A 23231-nucleotide genomic window follows, 5' to 3' on the forward strand; every position below is an offset into this window, starting at 1 on the left:
CTGACCTCAAACTGTCTTAACACTCAGGAAGGATCTTAGTTATTTTTATTTTTCTGAAATAATGTAATGGTTGCAGCAGCAACAGGCAAAGGAAGACAATGCTTTTGGTGTCATTGGGAGGGAAGGATATACAGAACAAGACTGGGTGTTATTCTGCTGTATTAAACTTCAGTGGAGCCACTTCAGATGTATATGTCGCTGTCTGCATGTCAGGAAGGAAGGTAAAGAAGTTAGAAGACTAACAAGACTAAAAAGACTGGAATGCCTTGGGCTGGAGAGGAGAAAGGTGAAGGGGAATGAAATCGATGTTTACATAATCAAGAAGGCAGTGCCACCCCATAAAACAAGAACAAAGCAGAACTTCATGAAACTAATAGGAGATTGGCTTTAAATGGATAGAAGAATTCTTTAGGCAGTGGCTGAGTGTATCCATGGGTTAAAAAAAGCAGCCAGTCTAGTAGTAGGCACTGAAAATAGATATGTACAATTTTAGATCAGTTCCGGGTGCTGAGGGAGGAAGTGGGAGAATGGATCACACAAAGTAGTTAAGACTCATGCTTCTATATAACATCCCCTCTTCCTGCTGTCAGGAGGCTGCTTGGCTGGGTGAACCACTGGTCTCATTCTATAGGATGTTTCTTATGTTTGTTCATTTCTGACAATCACCAGCAATGTGTTCTGGAGAACGGGTACAAGTTTTTTATTCTTTCTCCTACAGCAACATGAAACATTCCTGCCCAATGGAGACAGAGCTGGATTCTTGATAGGTGATGGTGCTGGTGTAGGAAAAGGAAGGACCATAGCTGGAATAATCTATGAAAATTACTTGTTAGGCAGAAAAAGAGCAGTCTGGTAAGTGTATTAGGATTTGTTAGAGCAGACTCTGTAGTGACTGACTTGAGTGTAATCTGTCTTCTGAGACGTTCTAGCAACTGCTTTTTGAACTGCTGTAACTCACCAGGTGTATGCTTGGTTTTGTGTTTTCAGGTTCAGTGTCTCAAATGATCTGAAATATGATGCTGAAAGAGATCTGAGAGATATTGGAGCAAAAAACATACTGGTGCATTCATTAAACAAGGTGTGGAAACTTTACTATGTATAGTTGAGGCAAAACTTTATGCTTGTGTGGCAAGTTGTGCATGTTTGACTGTTTTTAAGACTAAGAATGTACTAATTTCAATAAATCTGCTGTCCGGTTCTTGTCTGACAAGCCTTTATCTTGTGAAGAACCACACAGTGCTTTAAGTTAATCATGTGAATAGGCCCCTTGTAGGATTAAGTCTTGGCATGTGATTTTTTTTTTTTCCCTTCATTTTCTTCTTTTAAAACATTACTCTTCAAGCCACTACTGCCACTACTAGGGGGTATTTTCTAGAAGTTGAAATATTCTTTAAATTTTTTTGAGATTGCAGCATTTCAATCTTTCTATCTCTCAGCACACATTTTATGTGATACATCTTGTATGTAACACTTGAATAATAGACTTCCTCAGTAATTTATGGAAGCAGCAGCAGCCTGTGCAGTTATTTTTGGATGCTGTGCCTCTGCTTGGGATTAGCCACTTACATAAATTGTGAAATGTCTTTACTGGTTGAATTCACTGGACTTTAAGTTTGGTTTAAGTTAGACTTTTTATTCTAAAATAAAAAAGCTTTAGACATTCTCATATGGTAGCAGCTGTAAATACATTTGGCCTAAGGGATGCATTGAAACTAAAATCTTAATTTTGTTTAAGGAAAGCATGTAGTCAAAAATCTTCTGAGGCCTCAGATGTAGCCTTCCTTCAGTATATGTTGAAGGCTGTGATACCATATGCCAGCCATACCCCAGTCATGATGTAGGGATATTGGTGTGGTTCAAAGTGTGCACATCTTAAGCTTAAGACCACCACCATCTCTTAATCATATGGCAGGTGGGTTTGAGGAGGGATGTCTTGAGTAATTTCTGTAATGATTTTTTTTATTGCAGTTCAAGTATGGGAAGATTTCTTCCAAACATAATGGAAGTGTGAAGAAAGGTGTCATCTTTGCTACCTATTCTTCTCTGATTGGTGAAAGTCAGTCTGGTGGCAAATACAAAACCAGATTAAAGCAGCTTCTTCACTGGTGTGGTGAAGACTTTGATGGAGTTGTATCCTTTAAATGGAGTTCAGTTGATTGTAACCAAATTTAAGCTTAGCTCTTTAAGACAATCTTGTATTTTAATTTGCTAGTGGTCTTAGCTGTTGTTCTTTATTCATGACAGTAATCAATTGTGTGCTTACTCTGACATTAGATTTTAAGATCTACAAGCTTTATGCCAAATCTGTTACATTGCCACATAGTTCTGGTACAAGAGGGAAGCTTCTGCTTCTTCTACACTGAACACATGAAATTAAAATATGATGCTTAAGAACCTTAAGCTTACACTGACGTTTTTCTCCAGTCCTTGAGTATCAACAGCATTGTAAAGAACTCAAGTGTTGCTAATTGTGCTCTTAAATACTTAATAGCTGAGTCCCAAAGTTCTTACTGAAAAATGAGTAGTGTCTTTTTGAGTTTACTATCTACTGCTGCCACAAATTGTAATGAGCATGTTCTCTTGTCTTCTGTTTTAGTTCCTCATTCTAAAAACGAATGCGAGAGTTTTTCCTTAATTATTTTTCAGATTGTTTTTGATGAGTGTCATAAAGCTAAGAATCTGTGTCCTGTTGGTTCATCAAAACCAACAAAAACAGGTCTGGCTGTATTGGAACTTCAGAATAAACTTCCCAAAGCCAGGGTTGTTTATGCTAGTGCCACAGGTATGTACTACTTGCTTTGCATTAAATGCCCCTGTGTGTTTTTGCCAGCACTGATACACAGTGTGTTCTTCTTCTATAGGTGCATCTGAGCCAAGAAATATGGCATACATGAACCGTCTTGGAATATGGGGTGAAGGAACTCCATTTAGGGAATTCAGTGACTTTATTCAGGCTGTCGAAAGAAGGTAACGTTTCAAACTTGTAACAGAAATACCTATGGTTGTGGTTGACTCAGCTTCCTTTGTCTGCACTCACTCATGGTCTTGACTCTGGCTTCTACATCTAGCACGAATGTTGTGTCTTACGGGGTGAAAAAATGGGACGTTTTCCTTGCTCACAAAAAAACTTTGAGAGCTGTAGAAGCTTGCTGGGAAAATAGCCCTTAAAATGTGTGTGTCATTAAAAGAAAATAGTTTGCTGCTCATCATGAAAACACTCTATTACTGAGTATGCTCAGTATAGTTGATGTCTCATATGTAGAAGCCCTGTAATGTTTATGCATTCAGATTAGGTAGTTTAACAGGAAGAAGTCTTGTTCTCATGTGTTTTGGCATAAGAACCCAGTTCAAAAAAAACATGAATGCTCTTGCAAGGTACTTCATATTGCAGAACTTAGTAAACTAAATGAGTTTAATGAGGTCAGTAGAAAAATGCAACTGCTGTGTTCTTGGGTAGGCAGGTGAAATGTAATATATTAAGATGCTCACTTACAAAGAATTTGGAATACTTCAGAGTGCTACAGTAGGGCTTAGTATGCATCTTCTTGCATACCATCTACATGATGTATGATTTTTCTAGACTCTGCAAGCATAGTCTCTTTATTGCTGAGTATGTATCAAATGGGCAATAATGAAATTACAGGCTCAAGCTTGTGAGCAGGTTAGCTGTGCAGTTGACTTCTGTGCTTTTGAGACATTGCTAAAGGTGTGTTGCTGTTGGAGAGAACTTCAGTAACATACCACTTCAGTTTATCTTCATGCGAGCATGAATCCGAATAGCTGAATACAGTTCATTAGTTTAAATCTTCAGTGGAGTGTGTAAAATTGCAATGCAAGGTTTTCTTCATTATTCAATTATCCAGTCTTCATTATCCAATTACAGTTGTCAAGAAACTGTCTCCCTATGCATGCTAGGTCATTTGGGAAAAAGTAACTATTTGAGTGTTTATGCCTCTTGGGATACATTTAATGCTCATGGGGCAGGGATGTAGTTTTATGTGAAGGCTAAATTTTGAAGACTTTCTGATTGCATGTGTTTAATAAAACAGTAGTCATTTCAGAACATTCATTCACATTTGTAAGCGTGCTGTTTTTCTCTAAAACACTTCACGGTTAAGGTTTTTTGTTGGATTTGTGTTTTCTTCTTAACAAACTTTGCTCTTGAAAATTCTAATATTGACTTAATTTGCTCTTTATTTTAGAGGTGTTGGTGCCATGGAAATAGTTGCTATGGATATGAAGTTGAGAGGAATGTACATAGCACGACAGTTGAGTTTTTCAGGTGTCACTTTCAAAATTGATGAAGTTCTGCTTTCCCAGGAATATGTTAAAATGTACAACAAATCTGTGAAACTAGTAAGAACGCCTTTTAATTCACTTTCTGTATTGAGTTCTGAGAGGTTGAAGTTGCTTGGTTTAAACTTGAATGTTCCTGAAATAACCTATTGAGGGAGACAGAAGTGGCATCTTAGTGGCATCTTGTCTCATCTTAGTGTAAAGATTTCTCCATTTAAGATTTGGCAGAAGCTGTTAATTCTTGTTTTGAGTCAAAAGCTGCAGTTTTGGATGCTGCATCTTCTAGTGTCTGCCAGACCCACATTCATCTAGCAGTACTTTAGAGCCCTTGGTCCTTGTTGCCTAAGATAAAGCTGTTTAACTGTTGGCCGTCTTTTGGTGCTCCAGTCTTCCTTCTTTGGGCAACCAAGCTGCAAAACATTCAACAAGGTGCATGCCCTTCATCAAAGTGATGCTTGTAGTTAAAAGGTGCAGAGTAGTTTCAGTCACATGGTGGATTAAATCTAAAGCATTGAATCTGTCTTTACCTGTTAAAGAGGTGTTTAAGCATGGCTCTGTATTCATGTTGCATAGCTACAATAATTAACATTTATCTTTGATAGGTACAGAACATCACCTTTAAACCAGCACTTTACTTAATGAGCGTTGTTTAAAAGAATCACTAAACTAGTGTCCAAAGCTTACTTTACCTCACCCAGAAACAACTGCTGTAACAAAATGTTGTAGAAACAAAGGCAGTGGGGCTTTGCATTTCTTGGGATCTTGCTTTATACTTCATTGTGGGCAGAGTTCTTTGCTTTCGAAACTGGTATTATTCGTGGAGAAACTAGATTAGAAAATACTGTGTGATTGCATTGGTAGTAATGTAAATGTATCTGCTTTTCATTAGGATAGTAATCATCTTCTGAATTTACTAAGCCATAGCTGTTTTCTCCTCTGTGAGCTTTGATATATGTTGAGTTTCCTTGACTTGCAGCCCCATAGTACTGTGACTTTAAACTTCTGTTTTTATTTGGATGTTAAACAATGTACTTGTGTAGCCTTGAAGTGTGACATGTAAAGCAATTACAATTTTCTTCCTCAGTGGGTGAGTGCTAGAGAAAGATTTCAACAAGCAGCTGACCTTATTGATGCAGAGCAACGAATGAAAAAGTCCATGTGGGGTCAGTTTTGGTCAGCTCATCAGAGGTTTTTCAAGTACCTTTGCATAGCATCTAAAGTGAAGAGAGTGGTGCAGCTTGCTCGGGAGGAAATCAAGAATGGAAAAGTAAGTTGAGGTCAAGACATTAAATGCTGTTGTTAAAGTAAGATTATGGGATTTTTTTGTTTGTTGTTTATAACAGATTTTTGGATGTTGTAGTAGCAGGCTGTTGGCTTTATGCTATTGAAGATATTTAATGAGCAGAAATAAACTTAAATCAATCTTCTTGGTGACAATGCCTTCCATTCATTTGTCTTTCAGTGTGTTGTTATTGGCTTACAGTCAACAGGAGAAGCAAGAACATTAGAAGCTTTGGAGGAAGGTGGTGGTGAACTGAATGACTTTGTTTCTACAGCAAAGTAAGATTGAAGTTTGTTAGAACTGTCCTTTACAAAGCTAATCCAGCTTAATTTATGTAGTGATTTGTTCTTTCATGTGTAAAGCATGATCAGCACAAAAAGTTGGGTGTCCTTCAGTACTAATACTTTTAATCTGGTTGTGCATGAAATCTTGCAGTTAAGTGAACCATTGGTTAGTTCCTAGTTCTCCTGGCACTCTAAAATGATGTTTTCAGGTGTGAACAACTGATATAGCTCTCAAACTGAGAGCTGTATCTGAGCTCTGAGAGGAGGGGAAGGCTTGTTAAGTGTGCACTGCATTAATACCAAAGCAAGTCAGTCATGACTTCCCTCTTATTAAATGAGCCAGGTCCAATCTGGAGAGTACTTTGCTGAAGTTGTTAATAAATTAACCTGTCATTTAAACTCTGAGCAGTGAGAAAATGGAGTAGCAATACCCCTTGATACCAAAATAAAATTTAACGAGTTGTAAATAGTAGTGCTGTAAATATCTCCTACTTTAAAGAAGGTGACGAATAGAGTAATATGGGTGATAATTACTCAGAAGTGTTTGTGTAATAGCATTCCCAAGGAGTAGTTTCTCAGAGAAGCAAGCTGTGAAAATGTTACAGTTTTCTGATGTAAATAAATGCAAATTTGACTGAACTTTTTTATTTTTAAACAGGGGAGTATTCCAGTCTCTTATTGAAAAGCACTTTCCAGCTCCTGACAGGAAGAAGCTGTTTAGCTTGTTGGGAATTGACTTGACTGCTCAAAGTAATAACAATTCACCTAGAGACAGCCCTTGCAAGGAGAGCAAAATAAAGAAGCGGAAAGGTAATGCTTAAGTTCTTACGCTGATGCCATAGTGAAAACAGCAACTTTAGAGCTGCCTAAGTGTGAACTCAGGAGGAAATAAGCGTGTGTAAATATCAGTTCAGTCACTCATGAAAGAGCATCTGTTATAAGTCTCTAGGACTTGTAGAAATTTCCATCATCAGGTTTTAGAACTGCTGTTGAAGCAATACAACCAGTCAGTTCTGGTTACCACTTCGCTCAAAATTGGGTTGATGTAGTTCTGGGACCGTATCCCAAACTGTCTTGCAGTGTCAGACCACTTCCTGATGCAGCCACAGAAATAATTGCATTCTTTTTTTGTGAGGCTCAGTAAAGAGAGGGTTGATATCACCTTCTTTCACAAGCTGCTTATTTTCTTACCCAAAAATGATCATAAAATAACCTAACAAACAGCTTGGGAGATAGGTCTTACTTAGAACTGTTTAGAAGAATCCAATCAAAGTTCTTTCTTTAGAAGTTTAGTGGATTTTTTCTAGTTTTTATGCAGTGGTGGTGGTAGAACACATCAAAAGTGGATTACAAGGTCTAAACTTTTTTTTTTTTTTTCCTGCTGGGGTGATGGTGGTGATGGAATTAGGTGACGAAATCAGCAGAGAAGCCAAAAAAGCTCGCAAAACAGGTGGCCTTGCAGGTAGCAGCTCTGATGAGAGTGAAAGCGAGTCTGACGCTTCAGACAATGAAGAAAGCGATAATGAGAGCTCCAAATTTTTGAGTTCTGGAGATGATGATGACTTCAACCCATTCAGAGATGAATCCAGTGAAGATGATGAAGATGGTAAGACAGTTTGTTTCATCAAGCAAGTATCTGTACTTGGAGGTAGTGAGTATTATGAGCCTTTCTTGACCCACTTCAGTGAGCCAAAAATAAGTGTTTGATAAACATGTAGTTTAATGAGACTGGAACTAGCACTAGAAAGTTGATTTAAGTAAATTTTACACACTGGAGTTTAGGCTCAGGTGTAAATCACCTTTTGTAAATGAGAATGTAGTTTTTCGAAGGAAAGGATGGGTTTGTAGTAGGTGCTTGAAACTTAATGAAAATAACTTTTTAAAAAACTCTTAGATCCCTGGTTAATTAGAAAAGAGCATAAAAAAAATAAAGACAAGAAAAAGAAGAAAAGCATAGACCCGGATTCCATTCAAAGTGCCTTACTAGCTTCTGGTCTCGGATCAAAACGACCCAGCTGTTTTACTTCCACTGTTGGTACCACCACTTCTAGTACCAACACATCAGGTAAGAATAAGTGTCTTTTGACATTGCTTCATTTTTGTAGCAGTTAGGCAGCGAAATTCTAAGTCTTAAAGATTCTCTTTTAAATTTCAGCTAACAGTAACACAAACAGCAGCTTTGTAACAAGTCAGGATGCGGTTGAAAGGGCCCAACAAATGAAAAAAGAACTGCTTGATAAACTGGAAAAGCTGGCTGAAGATCTTCCTCCAAATACACTGGATGAGCTTATAGATGAACTGGGTGGTCCTGAAAACGTTGCAGAGGTAGGCTGGTGTTCACACACAGGAAAAATGGCTGCAGTAGGAAAGAAACATCCATACATTATCTAAATGCAGTAAATCATCGTTGCTGTTCTTCAAAGTTACATGTGACCTGTGTATCTGTTAAAGAGAACTTGCTTATTAGTTTTAGACAATAATTTCACAGGGATGAGAGTATGGGTTATTTTGCCTCTGAATTCAAGAGAAGCTTGAAGATTGTATTAGAATGCAGAGAAAAGATCTGAATGGGTAAGCAGGTTATTTCTAAGACTGAAGTTGGGTGAATCATACTAGTTTCTCTTTTGCTTTACAGAGGAATGTTTCTTTAACTAGCTGTAGTCAATTTTGAAGCTGATATCAAACAAAGCTTTAGTTATCTTCCTAGGCAATGAAGATTAAGAGCCTGTATAATAAGACTGCATTAGTGAAAAGCCTGATGAATTACTATCTCTTCTCAATAACTTCAGGAGCATGTCTTTTAAGCTACCTCTCTCTATGAAGTAGAAACATCTTAAAGATTTAAAAGACCCTGTTGAAATCAGTGACAATCTCAGCTGTCAGTTTAGTTTATTTCCTTAGTACTCTTTATAAATCCCTTGTGGGCAGTAGTAGAACACTGCATCATTTCTACATAGGTAAGCTTTGTTATGCTTTTGATTCCCTAAGTTACCTTTAAAAAGTGTTCCATGTAGCAGATAATGGCATCAGAAAAATAATCCAGGTTCTCTAATGTACTTCTACTCTGAGTAGATTACTGAATATATTTTAAGATTGATATATGAATAAATAGCATCATTGCTTGAAGTTTTGGTCACATAATGATGTTGATATTGCCACAATGAGCTCATAGTCCCTTTTCTTTTTAAAGATGACAGGCCGCAAGGGGAGAGTTGTAAGCAATGATGATGGCAGCATATCTTATGAGTCAAGGTCTGAACTTGATGTGCCTGTTGAAATTCTGAACATCACAGAAAAGCAGAGGTTCATGGATGGAGATAAGGTACTCCCTAAAGATATACAACTTAGAAAAACTTGCCAGATACCACAGTAACACTTAAGCTATTCAAGTTGTGGCTCTACTGTTATCCCATAACAACATTTTAGGTACTGTAAGTAAATACTAGTAGAAAGCCATTTTGTTTTCACTGCTGTGTTTTGTTTTTCAAGCCAGTAGGTTTCGTAGTGCTAGTACATGGCTGCAGCATGCTTTAAAGGTCAGGCTGTAGTTTAGGTGGCCACAGAGGCCAGTGTACTTTTAAGAGATATGTACACATGCCAGACTAAGTTAGCACCTTCAAGTTGGTCTTGTAAAACTGTGCTTAAAAGACAGATAAACCTTTTACATCTTTGATCTTGTTAACTGGATTACTGTGTATCTCTGCTTCAAAGAAGAAATAATGAAAATGAGAAATGGGGACTCGGTATGAAAAAACTGAGTGAGGAGAAAAGGTGGAGGTTATTCATCTTAAAAAGCATTTTGAAGGCTGGGGAGAGTGATGGCTTTTGTGCTTTGCATTGTACTCTGAAAGAAAATACTGAGCAGAAGTAATGGTAGAACTGAAGCAGATGAAAGAAAGAAAAAATCCAACCAACTTGCTGTGGTTCATTTGGGATAAGCTACCACAAGAGGGCAAATGAAGTAAACGTAACTGTTGGTGTGGAACTTCAGTGGTCTCCTGTTTTGCTTGAGGGTAAAACTCATGTTCCTGTAAGTGATTTGTGCCCAGTCCAAATATTTACATTCTTTCAAGGCAAATGCTTTTGGATAATAGAATAGCTGTGTCCTCTTCCTTATACAGTACTAGCAGCAACTTTGTCTTCTCAGTGTTGCTTACTCTCAGAGCAAGTCTCTTCCTGTGTCCTTCCGCTTTTGTTTCTGAAGTGCAGGCCAACATCAGAGAAATTTGCCCTTTGGAATGGTAGGACTGCAGCACACTGCCTTTGTTTGCACAGTAAAGCGAAACCCACTCCTTTCACTCAAAAATTTCTCTCTGATAAAGAGAACTGTAATTTTTCTACCCTCCCCTCTTCCTGTAATAGGAAGGCCAAATAACAGTGAAACCATTCTATCCTCATATTAGCAGTAATTGTAAAATCAAATGTTTTTAGAAACTGAAAACTGAAGTTTGAATTCATTGCTAACTGACACAACTCCTTTTTCAATCAAAGAACATTGCCATCATCTCAGAGGCTGCCAGCTCTGGAATATCACTGCAAGCAGACCGGAGAGCTAAGAATCAGAGACGGAGAGTTCACATGACCCTGGAGCTGCCATGGAGTGCAGACAGAGCAATACAGCAGTTTGGTAAATGACTTTTTTGTATCTTTCCCCTGGCAAACTCAGGTTAATGCTTGGATTTGATGATCTTGAAGGTCTTTTCCAACCATAGTGATTGTGATTCTGTGTTACTAACTGAATTAACTGCTGATTCATGTTAAATGAGATTGACTAAGCAACCTCTTAGGGACCCTTCCAGTCTCCTTTACCCATGAAGTGGGACAGTTTTCTTTCTAGTCATAGCTAAAAGGCTTGAAAGTTTTGAAAGAAACCTAGCAAACAACTTGCACTGCAATTTAGATTATTTTATGTATCGAGTGTCTTTATGAATTTTGCCATGACTCCGGAGCATTTGCACCTTCTATTGGCTGCTTTACAACAAAAACTCAGTTTTCAGCAGGATTAAGTTCTAGCTTTTTTCTTTACTCTTCACAATTCACAGTCTATTAAAAATGTTCAATGAAGTGGAATTTAACTTTTGTGCTTCTACTTAATTATCCAGGAAGAACCCATAGATCCAACCAAGTGACTGCTCCAGAGTATGTGTTCCTAATTTCTGAATTGGCAGGAGAGCAAAGATTTGCATCTATAGTTGCGAAAAGACTGGAGAGCTTGGTAAGATTGTTTCTGGAAGTCAGATCCTTCATTTGAGAAAATACAACTTAGATTTCTTTTTCTTTAAAATGTGATTTAATGACAAAGGTGTGTCTTTACAGGGAGCTCTCACCCATGGTGACAGACGGGCCACAGAAACCCGAGACCTTAGCAGATTCAATTTTGACAACAAGGTGACAGTTCTGTTTGTTTAAAACCCTGTGCTGTGGTGCTTATTCCACAACTAACCTGTTGAGGAACAATTTCTTCCATCTCTTGTGATGTTTTAGCTGTGTTTTCTGATAGGCCTTATTCCAAGATAAAACGTTTACTGGCTTAATTCTGTTTACAAAGCCACATGGAACGTGTGTGTGTGTGAATTGCATTTCTGCATGTGCTAGCAATCCAAAGTCTTAACAAAATGGTATGTGTCCTTTCAGCCACAACCAAGAGATTAATTTGACAATTCTAATTAGACATTAAGTCTGGGCTTCTTATATAGTGTAGTTTATAATTGAAAAGCTAATAAGCAGTGCCCTTTACTATTACAGAGAAAAATGTTTTATTACAAATACTTGTTAAACCACATGTGCTTGGGGCACAGACACTGTATCACATCATTACAGAAGCTTTCTTTTTCTCATGCAGTATGGCAGAAATGCTTTAGAGATCGTGATGAAATCCATTGTGAACTTGGACTCTCCTATGGTCTCACCTCCTCCTGATTTTCCTGGAGACTTCTTCAAAGGCAAGTGTAATTCACTGGATGTAATAACTGCCTTTTGATCATTCTCCAGTATGCAGGAAATGCAAATCATTTTAGAGCTAGAAAACCTTGTTACTATTTAAACCAGCTGGCCCAGATACACCCTCACTGTTTTTTATTACCGTGCACGTTGCCTGAATGTTGAAGTTCACGTATGAAACAAGATATGTGAACTCTCTCTCTCCAAGGCACGTTCTATATCTGTTTGGCCAAAGCATTACACACAATTCTTCAACTTTGTTTTCATGTTGCAATGTTTCTGCCCTCCTGTGAGCTCACATGTAGTGCTATTAGTAGTTTTCCTTGCTTGTCCTTCCTGGAAGAGCAGAAGGCATAGTTCTGCCTTGGAATTTCTACCCAATACATCAATAAGCAAGTGATGTGTTTGAGAGGTGTCAAAAGTTGGAATTGGATCTTGAAACAGGAGTGCTAGATAAGCTGTTAACCTATTGGTTTATTTTTAGATGGCAAAGCACCTGTGATTTGGTTTCTTTCTTTTCCCCTAGATGTTCGTCAGGGATTGATTGGTGTAGGCTTGATAAATGTAGAAGACAGATCTGGAATACTAACGCTTGATAAAGGTATTTGTGTGTTTAGCACGGCTTTAGAATGTTGCTAGGAATATCAAACTTCACGATAGCAGGATTCCTAGCAACAGAACTGAAATTGTAACCATCTCGAAAGTGATGTTTTCTGAAGAACTTCAGATTGTTTTCCTCATTTCTGAAAGAATGGATCTAAGTAGTCTTTTGAGACTCTTTGCATTCTGAGAGTTTGTCATCAAATTTAATCTGTGGGCCTAATACATGTTTTTTTTTTTATTTTAGATTATAACAACATAGGGAAATTTCTGAATAGAATTCTTGGTATGGAAGTACATCAGCAGAATGCTTTATTCCAGTACTTTTCTGACACATTAAATGCAGTTATTCAAAATGCTAAAAAGAATGGAAGATATGATATGGGCATCTTAGGTGAGTAAATCTATGTCTGTGTTCCTGTATTTTAGTAAGAACAAAGAAACAGAGTAACTGTCCTTTCCTTTTTAAGATTTGGGCTCTGGGGATGAGAAAGTAAGGAAAGCAGACGTTAAGAAGTTTTTAACTCCTGGATATTCTACCTCTGGACATGTAGAACTATACACAGTAAGTTAATTCAGTATCCTATTTGTATGAATTCATAGGCAATCAGCTGAGGGTGTGCTGAGTAAGGGGAGGTTCCAGGTCTTTCACTGGGCACTATTCATTCCTGTGTCTGTGACTGTTTTCAAGCCTGTTCCTATTCACATACCCTTCTGTGGCTCTCTTCTAGATCAGTGTAGAGAGAGGCATGTCTTGGGACGAAGCGACTAAGATCTGGGCAGAACAGACTGGTCCAGATGATGGATTTTATTTATCACTGCAGGTAAGACTCTTAGTCTCTTGGATTATGTGCAGAGAAGCTTGGAGGGGGGCTAACCAAATATGCTCGCTCCTCTGGAAAATGTCCCATTTAAATTTATTACTGTTGAATTTTGCAAAATGCTTCCAGTCTTACATTAAAATTCATGTTAAATTTGCTTCCAGTGCTGACTGTGAAGTATTTTCTTTGTTTAGCTGCAAGGAATTCTTTCCTGATAGGAATGTGATACCAGATCAGTAATTCTTATTTAAACCTGCATCAAGAAACCAGATGCTTTTACTGTGAGAAGTTGAGGCTAATATGGATGAGTGGTACTGCCTTCTAAAGGTGTCCTTGTTACTACTGCTTGTCTTACTGCACACAGATGTATTCACTATTACTGTGAAGAACACAATGTGAAATCACAAGGCAGATATTGTCAGCATGTTTAAACTTCAGGTTTTGGCTTGTCTTTCTTTTCCAGATAAGAAATAACAAGAAAACTGCTATTCTAGTAAAAGAAGTGAACCCTAAAAAGAAACTTTTTTTAGTATACAGACCAAATACTGGGAAACAACTCAAACTAGAAACATGTGCAGACCTGAAAAAGAAATATAAGAAGGTAACCATTAAAATTAACACTACATTTAAACATATAGAAAAAGTAGAACTACGTTTTTTCTAGTATTTGTGTGTCATTCTGGCAAGTCCAAAACCATGCTTATTTTTCCAGAGCATAGCTTGTATTTGAGTCTTTTTAAGAGGGTCTACATTGCTTCTGCATTCCTGTATCTAAGGTTTTCTTAATATAAATTATCTGTGGTTGTGGTAATGGAAAAACGAAGAGTGTTAGGGTCAACCAGAGAAGAGTCTTGCTTCTGTATAAGGTGTACAAACATGCTCTTAAACTGTACATAGTTGTTTCTTCATTCTGAGCAATGATTCTGACGCCTCAGCTGTTGGCTGATGACATTTTAAATACTTAAATTATTTTTAATTTTTAATATATTAAATATTTTGGGTTTGTATTATTAGATTCTGCTATGTTTAAGCATTTTGCTTATCATTTGAGATGGTATTTCCATTAGATGGCCTCAACTTACTGGATACTTCTCTTTGCCACTATAATGTTGATTCTCCCTCTTTTCACATGGCAATGAGCAAATTTCATTTTGTTGCATGCAAGTCTTGATATCTTTGTTATTCCCACTTCGCCTTTTCCAGGTACCTTCTGAGGATGCTCTGCCACACTGGTTAGAGCAATACAATTCTTCGGCGGATACCTGCACCCATGCTTACTGGTTAGTATTTGTATGCAGGTAGATGTTCTAACCTAAACTGGTTTATCACTATTTCTGTTCTTGTGCTGTTCCTGTGAAATCTTGTATTTCTTAAGACAGATTGTCCCATGTCCAGTCAAGTGACCCAGCCTTTGAGGAAAAACGTAAAGCTTTGCACTTGCTTTTAAAGCCATAATATGTTGTGAGTGTGAATATATAAATTACACTCTAGTAGTAAACTAGAGTGACCCAGGAGTACCTTGTGCTTCAGGTGTCTTGATCTGAGCTGTTACTATGGTAGGATAGTTCAAATGTTATTGGGAGGAGAAATGTTTATGCTTCATGTAGAGGTTATGTCAGAAACAGCTGTCCTTGTGCTGCCTCTTCTGTGTCTGAACTCAGCAGCTGATGTCTTAATTCCTGAGCAGCAGCCTAACTGGTGGAAGTCTCAGATTAGTACTGGAGCTTGAAATACACTGATCAGGCAGTTTGATAGATAACAGATTCAGGTCTTCAGGTGATCTAAGTGACACCTTTCAGCTTAAAGCTCTGTCTGTACGTTTTGAAGATGTGGTCCTAATTAGGCTAACACTGTTCAAAACCTCACCATTAGAGACATGCTGTGGATAAAGTATTCTTCCCTTCCTGTGTACCTGCAGCTCTTGCTCAGCTCTGAATACGTTAATTAACTGGAAGTCTCCTTTTTAATGGAATTGGATACTTGCTGTTTGCACAACTCTTTTGAAAGATTATTTTTTTTTTCTCTACCATAGGAGAGGCAACTGTAAGAAGGCAGGCTTGGGATTAGTTTGTGAAGTAGGACTACGCTGTCGAACTTACTATGTCTTGTGTGGTTCAGTATTGAGCGTCTGGACAAAAGTAGAAGGTGTTCTAGCCTCTGTGAGTGGCACAAATGTGAAAATGCAAATAGTTCGTCTAAGAACAGAGGATGGGCAGAGGATTGTGGGTAAGTGGCTTGTCTGCTCCTGTGTTTCTATCTTGAAGTAGAGGACAGTTGTAACTTACAAGTTACTCTGCATTGAGAATTGCATACAAATCCTTTATAAAGATGCTACCAGGAGAACAGGCTGGTCAGTGTGTATGCTGGAGAGGGGCAGGAGCACAACAGGTGGAAGTGTGTTGGTGTAGGACAAACACTATTTGAGTTTGGTTAAACAAAGAAGAAAACATTTTTCAGCCAGGCTTCGAAACGTTTCTCTTGGTTCCTTTGGTTTACTAGGAACAAAAACGTCCTGTTCAGCCTATTCCAGCCAAACTGCCGTTAAGCCATATGGCCTCCACTTTTTTCCCCTCTTGTAAGAAAGAATAATAAACCCTTGAAATGGTGGGTTTGGTGGGTTTTGAGCTATTGAAAGTCACATCCACTCAATAGTTTAGAATGATTTCAAGGTGATTGTTGTTTCTTGTTGCTAAACCTCTTAGTGAAGCCTCAGAGGCTGAAACATCCTTTTTTTTTTTTAAATGTGGACATCCTGTGGATGAGTGGTATCATGGCAGCTCCTACATTAGTAAGTTTTCCAAGATGCTGAAACTTTCATGTTTTAATTTTTTTTTTATGGTGTTTTAACTTCTGTGAGTCTGGAAAAGCAAGAAGAGACAGCTTCTGGTTTTATGTGGCAGCAGGTAATGTAAGAATCAAACTTGTCTTCAGGGACAAAGTGGCAACTTTCTGTTGCTTCATGAGCTAAAGGATGTACTGAAGATAAGCCTTCTTACTGAGAATCAGAACTTGTAGCTGTGCTTGACTAGACTTGATATTGGAAACAGTCACTGATGGCTGATTTTTTTTTTTTTAACTAAATGGTAGTCCTCAGCCTGAGGTTTTAATGAAACAATTGGTTTGTTTCTGTTTCCAGGTTTGATCATTCCTGCAAATTGTGTCTCACCCCTTGTAAACCTCCTGTCAACATCAGACCAGTCTCAGCAGCTTGCAGTACAACAGCAGCAGATATGGCAGCAGCATCACCCGCAAAGCATCACCAATTTCAACAATGCATAAGAGGATAAACTACAGGTGGTGACTTTGGTGTTTGAGAAAAGGCTGTAAAAGCATATCACTTGCATAAAAATCAGGGACAGATTCCAAAGAAATATAACTTTTTCAGTTCAGTTGTGTGCTCTCAAATACTTTGGGAATAAAGAGATCTAAAAGGGTTGGTAGAACTGAAAGCCAGCAGTTGTTTATGGTGGTGCATCTGTCTTTCCTTATGCTCTCTGTAGTGCTTCCTGTTTGCTTTTACTTTTGGCCTTTTAAGCTACAAACCACAGTTTGTTTGAAAATGCTTGAAAATCCCCAAGCAGGCTTTATTTTTATCTTGTCATACAGTGCTCAGGGTTTAACGCAGTGCATCAATGCCATTGCTGTGAGAGATATCCTTGAATGCATGTATTGAGTATATATATAGAAAATATATATTGGGTTTTTCTCTTCAATTTATGAGTTTATAAAAGCATGAAACCTCGAGGTTGCACATCATGCATTCAGGTTCCTTCCCAGTTTCTGTTTGACAGTGCATGTCTTTGGAAACGGGCATGGACAGGATAAACACGAGACAGGACTTGGGAGAGAAACACAATCTTAGTTGTACAGCATTGGTTATTGCATTTTTATAGTGTTTATACCCAGGTGTTGCATTTTTTTCTGATTCTCTCCTGGAGGTTATATATTTGAGTCTACAACATGTTCTTTTTTTTTGTGATAAACATCTTAAATTAAAATTAGTTAATTTTTAATGTATTAATGGTATTCCTAATGTGTACTGCAAAGATGGCTGGATGCCTGTTTTCCTTAAACTGAAGCATTTCCTTAATCCGAAGTGGTTCTGGAAACTTAAGTGCAAATTCACTTCCATCTTGCATACAATCTTCTATTTTTTACTTCATTAATGTAATTTAATTTGTCACTTGTAAGATGAAACCTTACTTGAGCTGTAAATTAGAGAATGGGAAACACTTGAGGGTTCCGCTGTATGTGCTGTTTCTGTTACCCAGTAACTTGAATACTGTTTAATATGTTGTAAGACATTGTAGAGTTTATCTGGAGCTGTTTAAAAGAAATTGTAATGTACAAATGTGAATAGTCACTTATCTATAATATGGGTAAGTTTTGTTTTGCCTATAATAGTAGATGTTTATAAGAAAGTGAAGGACAATGTTTGTCATTTCTTGCTTGCACAGGTTGCACTATTGAAAAATTGAGATTGTATAAACCTGTCCAAAAAAACTACAAGATAATGATCTTGTAGATGTCAAATAAAAGTTATTGTACTAACAAGAAGTGGAGTCTTGTCTAGGCAATCACCCTATTCCAAAAGAACTAACAAGTCTGTACAATTGGAATCTGACAGGACTTGGCATGTTCCAGTCTGCTTTAACCAGGCTTCTGTCTTGGCAGTCTAAATATCTCAGCTGAACTCACTAATGAGGCAAGAAGTAAACTGTTTTTAAACCATGATGCATATTTTAAGGCTCACCTGACAGAGCAGCAACCCACTGCAGCATGTCTGCAAACACTCAGCAAGCCAGACTCCAGTGTCAGAAAAATCTTTTCCCTAAGTCAAGGGGCCAGAAGTTCCACAACTTCAGGATGAACTGAGTTCCATGAATTATTTAACACTGCCTGTACCAGCACCCAGTGCAACAGAGAGCACCTGTGCTGGGGAGGAAAGTCTGCCTGCTGTCCTCAGCTCCCAGGCTGAAATGGCTGGAACTACAAGTCCATAATAAATTGGCATGCTCCTTACCTCTAGAGGTCCCTTCCAACCCAGGGCATTCCATCGTTCTGTGACTATAATGCCTGCTGTGTCTCTGTAAAGTCCTTGGGATGCAGGCAGTAGGTGTGCTGGAGTTTTAATCCTTGGATAGTAAGGGAAAGCTTGCCTGAGTGCTGTGATGCTAGTAAGAGCTGGTTATGTCCTGGAAAACTGTAGACCATAGACAGGGTGTGGGGGAGGATGTTCGTGTGTTTCATACTCACCATTGGATGTATTTGACATCCACTACAGGAGAAGTAATGGGATTTTGAGAAGTATGTTGACAGATGACTGCTGCAGCAGATAGTGAACCAAATGGCTAGTTACAGTGAGCTGTGTGGACTTCACTGTCCTTCTTTAAGTACTGGTGTAGAAACTTCTGCCATCTGAGATGGTAGCATGGTATTTTAGATGTTAATCCTCAGTGAGATGGTTCTAGAAGTGGTAGGTTCACAAATAGTGATTTTTTTATTATTTTTTGTTTTAAACAAGTTATTATTTAAATACACTTCAGTTACTAAGTGCTCTGCTCAGCTTCTTGTGCTACCTGTGGTTGTTGGGATGAGCAAATAATTGGATATTCTCTGTATTGATACTTCCTTTTGGGAGTTCATAGCTGGTGCTATTGACTTGCCTCCTTAAACTTCCCATGGACTAATGTTCTCTGGAGGGGAAAAATCCACAACAGTACTTAAAAGATCCGTAAGAACTGTTCCTATTCCAGATGTCACTTCCCTCACTTGCTCTCCTTTTCCTGCTCTCTGCTACTTGCCACCATCAATGCCTTGGCTTTATCTTTCAGCTACTAACATGCCTATATCCACAGCTCCGGAGTGTTAGAACATCTTCAAGGTTAACATCAAAAAAAAAAATCAGCCTTCAAGCTACAGAAACATTTTTTTCTCTTGAAGATTCTTTCTCAGTGGTTGGGGTGTGGTTTTTTGATAGTATTTTGTTCTGTGTATGAGCTGCAAATAAAACTTGGGGGAGACAAGGAATATAAATAGCAGTGTGGATGGGATCAGGAGCAGCTCTGCAGTACCCTCTTGCAGCACTGCCCAGAAGACAAACATCCTCACAGGGAGGAAAAAGGAGAGACCAACTGTCATGTCATATAAATTAACAGGCTGGGCAGGAATGGTGTCTCTGTTTTTCCTGCTTGTGGGGCATTGATTTGCTTTGTACAAATCACCACCTGAAATGGATATAAAATTTTTAAAGGATGGATGTCTGAGGGGCAAAGCAAAATGTAAAGTGGTAGTAATTTCTGTGCCTTGTGAGCTTTGGAAGCATGCTGTAGAAGAGGAAGATACATAATTAAGTTGATTTGGGAATTGAAGGAATAAAATTTGGGGGTTTTGTTTTTAAACTGTCCCTTGACAGCCATGAAATTTTGACTTGTTAACTAGTTTGATACTTAAGATCTGTCTGACATAGTAAATGCAATTACAACCCACTAAAACCCCTCTGCACAGCAAGTTTTCAATCTTGTTTTCCACTCGCTGTATGGTCTGTTGGGAACACGCACCTCTTGTGAGGACTTTGGTTCCCCAAGGATGCTGCTTGTCTAGTCAGTGTGTAGTATTTCCTTTGTAAATGAAGAAAGCTCTGCAACCTGTAAACGTTTGTCGAGTGAATTATCAAGGGGGTTTTGTATTTTTCTTTCTGCGTTTGGAATAAGCATTCAGCTCCCATCGCGGTCTGTACATATACAGAGAGAGTCTGTTTGTATATAGAGATGTTAAAGGCTACTGAATTATTGAATGTAAATAACTCTTGTTTTCCTTTGTGTTGTTTTTTCGTTGGTTGTTTTTTTTTTCCTTCATGACCTTCCCAAGATGTATTCCTATTTTCTCACCCTGCCAAGTAGGCAGTTTGTGTGTACTTTGAAATATATATAGCATATATAAACCTTCCAAGGGATGTGTGCATACATTGCAGATGTTACATGTTGTCATTTTTTTTTTCAAAGTTATCACTTGTTTGTCTTCCATGATCCTCTTGATGCTGTGTGTTTGAAGTTTTTTTTCTTTATTTTTAGTGTATAGTGTGGGTTTTTTTTGAGAGAAATGGATTCCTGTTATCTTTCAGTGACTGATGCTAATCGCTTCTTAGTACCTGTATCAGGGAGAAATCAGTATTTGAGTTTTCATGGAGTTTTTCTTGAGTCTTTTCACTGTTTCACATCTTGAGCTTTAATCCTAGAAACCTATTTATTTTCTGCCACCTATTAATATCTTCAGTTGAACATTGTGAGCTCCTACACATTCCAGATCTAAATGGATGAGCAGGAGGGCCTGCCCCTTGTCCTAACATGTAAAAGTACAATTACAACATTTAAATGAGATGTTAACTGTCTTAAAAGTGCCCTAGAAAGGTAATTTATAGAATCATAGAATTGTTTCAGTTGGAAAAGACCTCTAAGATCATTTGGTCCAACAAAAAAAAAAAAAAAAGGCAACCATTTGAATATTGAAAAGATCCATCCTAGGAAAGTTTGGAGCTTTCTCTAATCCTTAAATGGAGGTAATGAAACTTTCATACCTTTGAAAAAATATTTGTGTTTTTAACTGCCAGATAAAAATATGTATGTCAAAGGTAGAGAGCCGTGAGACATCCCTTGAACTGTCTCTTATTCAGCCCCTAAGCTTCTAGTACTTGTCACAGGTTCTCCCCTTCCCCTCTTGTTGGGAGGGACCATGTCCACACAGTTGTCTCATTAATTTAGTGATTTGCCAAGTCTGTTGAGCGTGGAGAGTTACTGCAAGAAGCACCCAGCTCCAAATAGCAGCAGAACACTTCTGGTAGTTGCTGTGGTCAGTATGAACTGTAACAGTGAACATAGAGAAATAACAGAGGTGTTTGTCTCATACCAGCAGCTGCAGTACACGGTTCTATCTGGCTCTCCTGGAAAAGGCTGATGAGGTTGGCAGGAGTGATGAAGTCAGGCACCCACAACCCTACCCGAGTGAGACAGAGAAACCCTCAAGGGCTGATGCTTCAGCTGAGAGCAGCGCTGCCCTCAATCACTGCAGAGGTTGTATGTGGAGTTTGAAATGCAACAACTTGCTTTGTAAGGAGAAAAACGTGAAGGAGGGAAGAAAGGCCTGGAAATAGCAGTTTCACAGCCACGACTGCACTGACTGAGGGCAGATTGCCTCTACGTGCTTATGCTAAAGTGTGTGCTAAGTGAAAACCTAGCAAGCTTTAATTGTGTTTTATTATTTTTTAATTGGTCCAACCTGAGTGAAAGAAAAGGGAGACATCACTAAGATTCAAGACTAGGAACTGGACAGGCTTAAGCTGAGGGCAAAAGGAATTTTAAGGAATTAATTAATTAATTTTAAGGAATTTACTCTCATTTAAGGAATTTTTCACCTGCTGTGTCATGAACCCCATACACCACAGGTTTTGTCACTATGTGTAAAGGGTGCTGGTGTTTCCTGCCACAAGAAAGGTGTGTGGCAGATGTGTGTCCTGTCTGTGCTGAGAAGATAGGCAAGAAAAGACTGGGTCTGGTGCACTGCAACAGGCAGCTTCAGCAGTCCAGAAATACAGTTGGCTTTGAGTGATGTTCTGTTCAGAAAATTCCTTCAGCGCTTAAGTACTTGAACCAACCCCTGATAAGTTTTATTTTGTAAGAGCTACATTGGGTTCACATTCCTGAATTTTGATGGCATAACTTTAAAGCATCACCTGCAGAAGAGTTTTCCTGTACGTGATCTGCACTGGGAAGGCTAGAGGGACAATTCTACTGACGTTCCTAATTCCAGATATGTTTATGTACCACTTTCTGATTAGGAGAGGATAACCACTAAACCACCAGAATCATTGCAGGCACATAATGCAATTTTTATTTGCCAGGTTATTTTATTTCTGTTTCTGTCATCAACACCAAGTCCCACTGCATACTGAATTTTACATGAGGTATGTGTTCACTACCTCAGCATCCTCCAGCATCCCTGGGGAGGGGCCATAGTGCACCCCAGCAGTCTCTTCTGCTGTGAGACTACCTCTGCCAAGGTTTTTTTTGAGGACTTTGCTATCAGTACTTCTTCAGTCTACACCTTTAATAGTCCAAGGTGACAGAATTCCAAAGCTGTGTAAGAGAAATTGGATGTGTTCCTTTTATCATGTACCGTAATTGGAAGTGTTTGCCAGCCTTAAAGACTTCATCCTCCAGTGCAGCATTGTGCTTCTGTCCCTCAGAGCAGACAATACCTGTGCTTGCCAACAAAGTGGCAGAACTTTGAGTGCCCATCAGTAAAATATTACAGCCGTGGTTAGAAAGATTTACACTCACAAAAATGGCATGCTGTGGAACATGATGGATTCTGTATTGAGTTCTGGTGAAAAAAAAAAGTGTTAAATAAATTAAACCAATTACTACTTTTTAATTTTCTGTCGTGGAACTTCTCCATGAGTTGTTTATACTGGAGGGCTTTTCAGCAATAGTTCTGCATACATTAAGCATATTCATTGTCACTCCATTTTTAGGATCCTTCAGACTAGCAGGAGTCATGTTGTAATAACCCAAACATCTTTTCTTTCAATCCACTTAAATAACCTGGCATTTCACCTGGTTAATTTCACTGCTTAATTAAACTGCCTTTAGTCATAGTTAAGAGGAGGATCAGCACATTATCCCAATGCTCACAGGGAGGAGAGTGTAGAAAAACTGTATCAAGATTGGAAAGTATCAACTTTTTTGTATTTTATACATAGCATGCAAATACCCTGCCTTTATCCAAAGAGTTCATTTGGGATAAACAGACTAATCTTATTTTTGTAAATCATTTTATCTTGACTTTGATTCTCATTTTCCCCAAATCTGGAGAAGTGATGATGCCAAGTTCCCAGCAATAAATGAAGATGCCCAAACCTCAGAATTAAATTATTCATTTTCATAAAACAATTGACTTTGATCTGTAAGTAAGGGAGAAATGTCTTTAGAGAGGCTTTGGTTGGCTTTTTTC

At 38.3% G+C, this 23231-nt stretch overlaps 1 protein-coding gene across 1 annotated transcript in view; it reads left to right on the top strand.

Moving 5' to 3' along the window:
• SBNO1 (strawberry notch homolog 1) overlaps window positions 1–20171 on the top strand; it is a 33472-nt gene extending 13301 nt beyond the window's left edge. Inside the window, exons 9-33 of the mRNA XM_054392775.1 lie at window positions 719–852; window positions 988–1078; window positions 1969–2130; window positions 2647–2782; window positions 2862–2967; window positions 4203–4356; window positions 5381–5563; window positions 5759–5856; window positions 6521–6672; window positions 7271–7468; window positions 7757–7927; window positions 8018–8187; window positions 9053–9184; window positions 10354–10489; window positions 10965–11077; window positions 11179–11250; window positions 11705–11804; window positions 12329–12403; window positions 12650–12796; window positions 12873–12967; window positions 13134–13226; window positions 13687–13824; window positions 14427–14503; window positions 15256–15449; window positions 16360–20171. Of these exons, the coding sequence (XP_054248750.1) occupies window positions 719–852; window positions 988–1078; window positions 1969–2130; window positions 2647–2782; window positions 2862–2967; window positions 4203–4356; window positions 5381–5563; window positions 5759–5856; window positions 6521–6672; window positions 7271–7468; window positions 7757–7927; window positions 8018–8187; window positions 9053–9184; window positions 10354–10489; window positions 10965–11077; window positions 11179–11250; window positions 11705–11804; window positions 12329–12403; window positions 12650–12796; window positions 12873–12967; window positions 13134–13226; window positions 13687–13824; window positions 14427–14503; window positions 15256–15449; window positions 16360–16502 (3270 nt within the window). The 3' untranslated portion in view covers window positions 16503–20171. The remainder of the gene's footprint in view (window positions 1–718; window positions 853–987; window positions 1079–1968; window positions 2131–2646; window positions 2783–2861; window positions 2968–4202; window positions 4357–5380; window positions 5564–5758; window positions 5857–6520; window positions 6673–7270; window positions 7469–7756; window positions 7928–8017; window positions 8188–9052; window positions 9185–10353; window positions 10490–10964; window positions 11078–11178; window positions 11251–11704; window positions 11805–12328; window positions 12404–12649; window positions 12797–12872; window positions 12968–13133; window positions 13227–13686; window positions 13825–14426; window positions 14504–15255; window positions 15450–16359) is intronic.
• The last annotated feature ends 3060 nt before the right edge of the window (window positions 20172–23231 follow it).

Source organism: Indicator indicator, chromosome 26, assembly GCF_027791375.1.
Source record: "Indicator indicator isolate 239-I01 chromosome 26, UM_Iind_1.1, whole genome shotgun sequence".
Classification (NCBI taxonomy): domain Eukaryota; kingdom Metazoa; phylum Chordata; class Aves; order Piciformes; family Indicatoridae; genus Indicator; species Indicator indicator.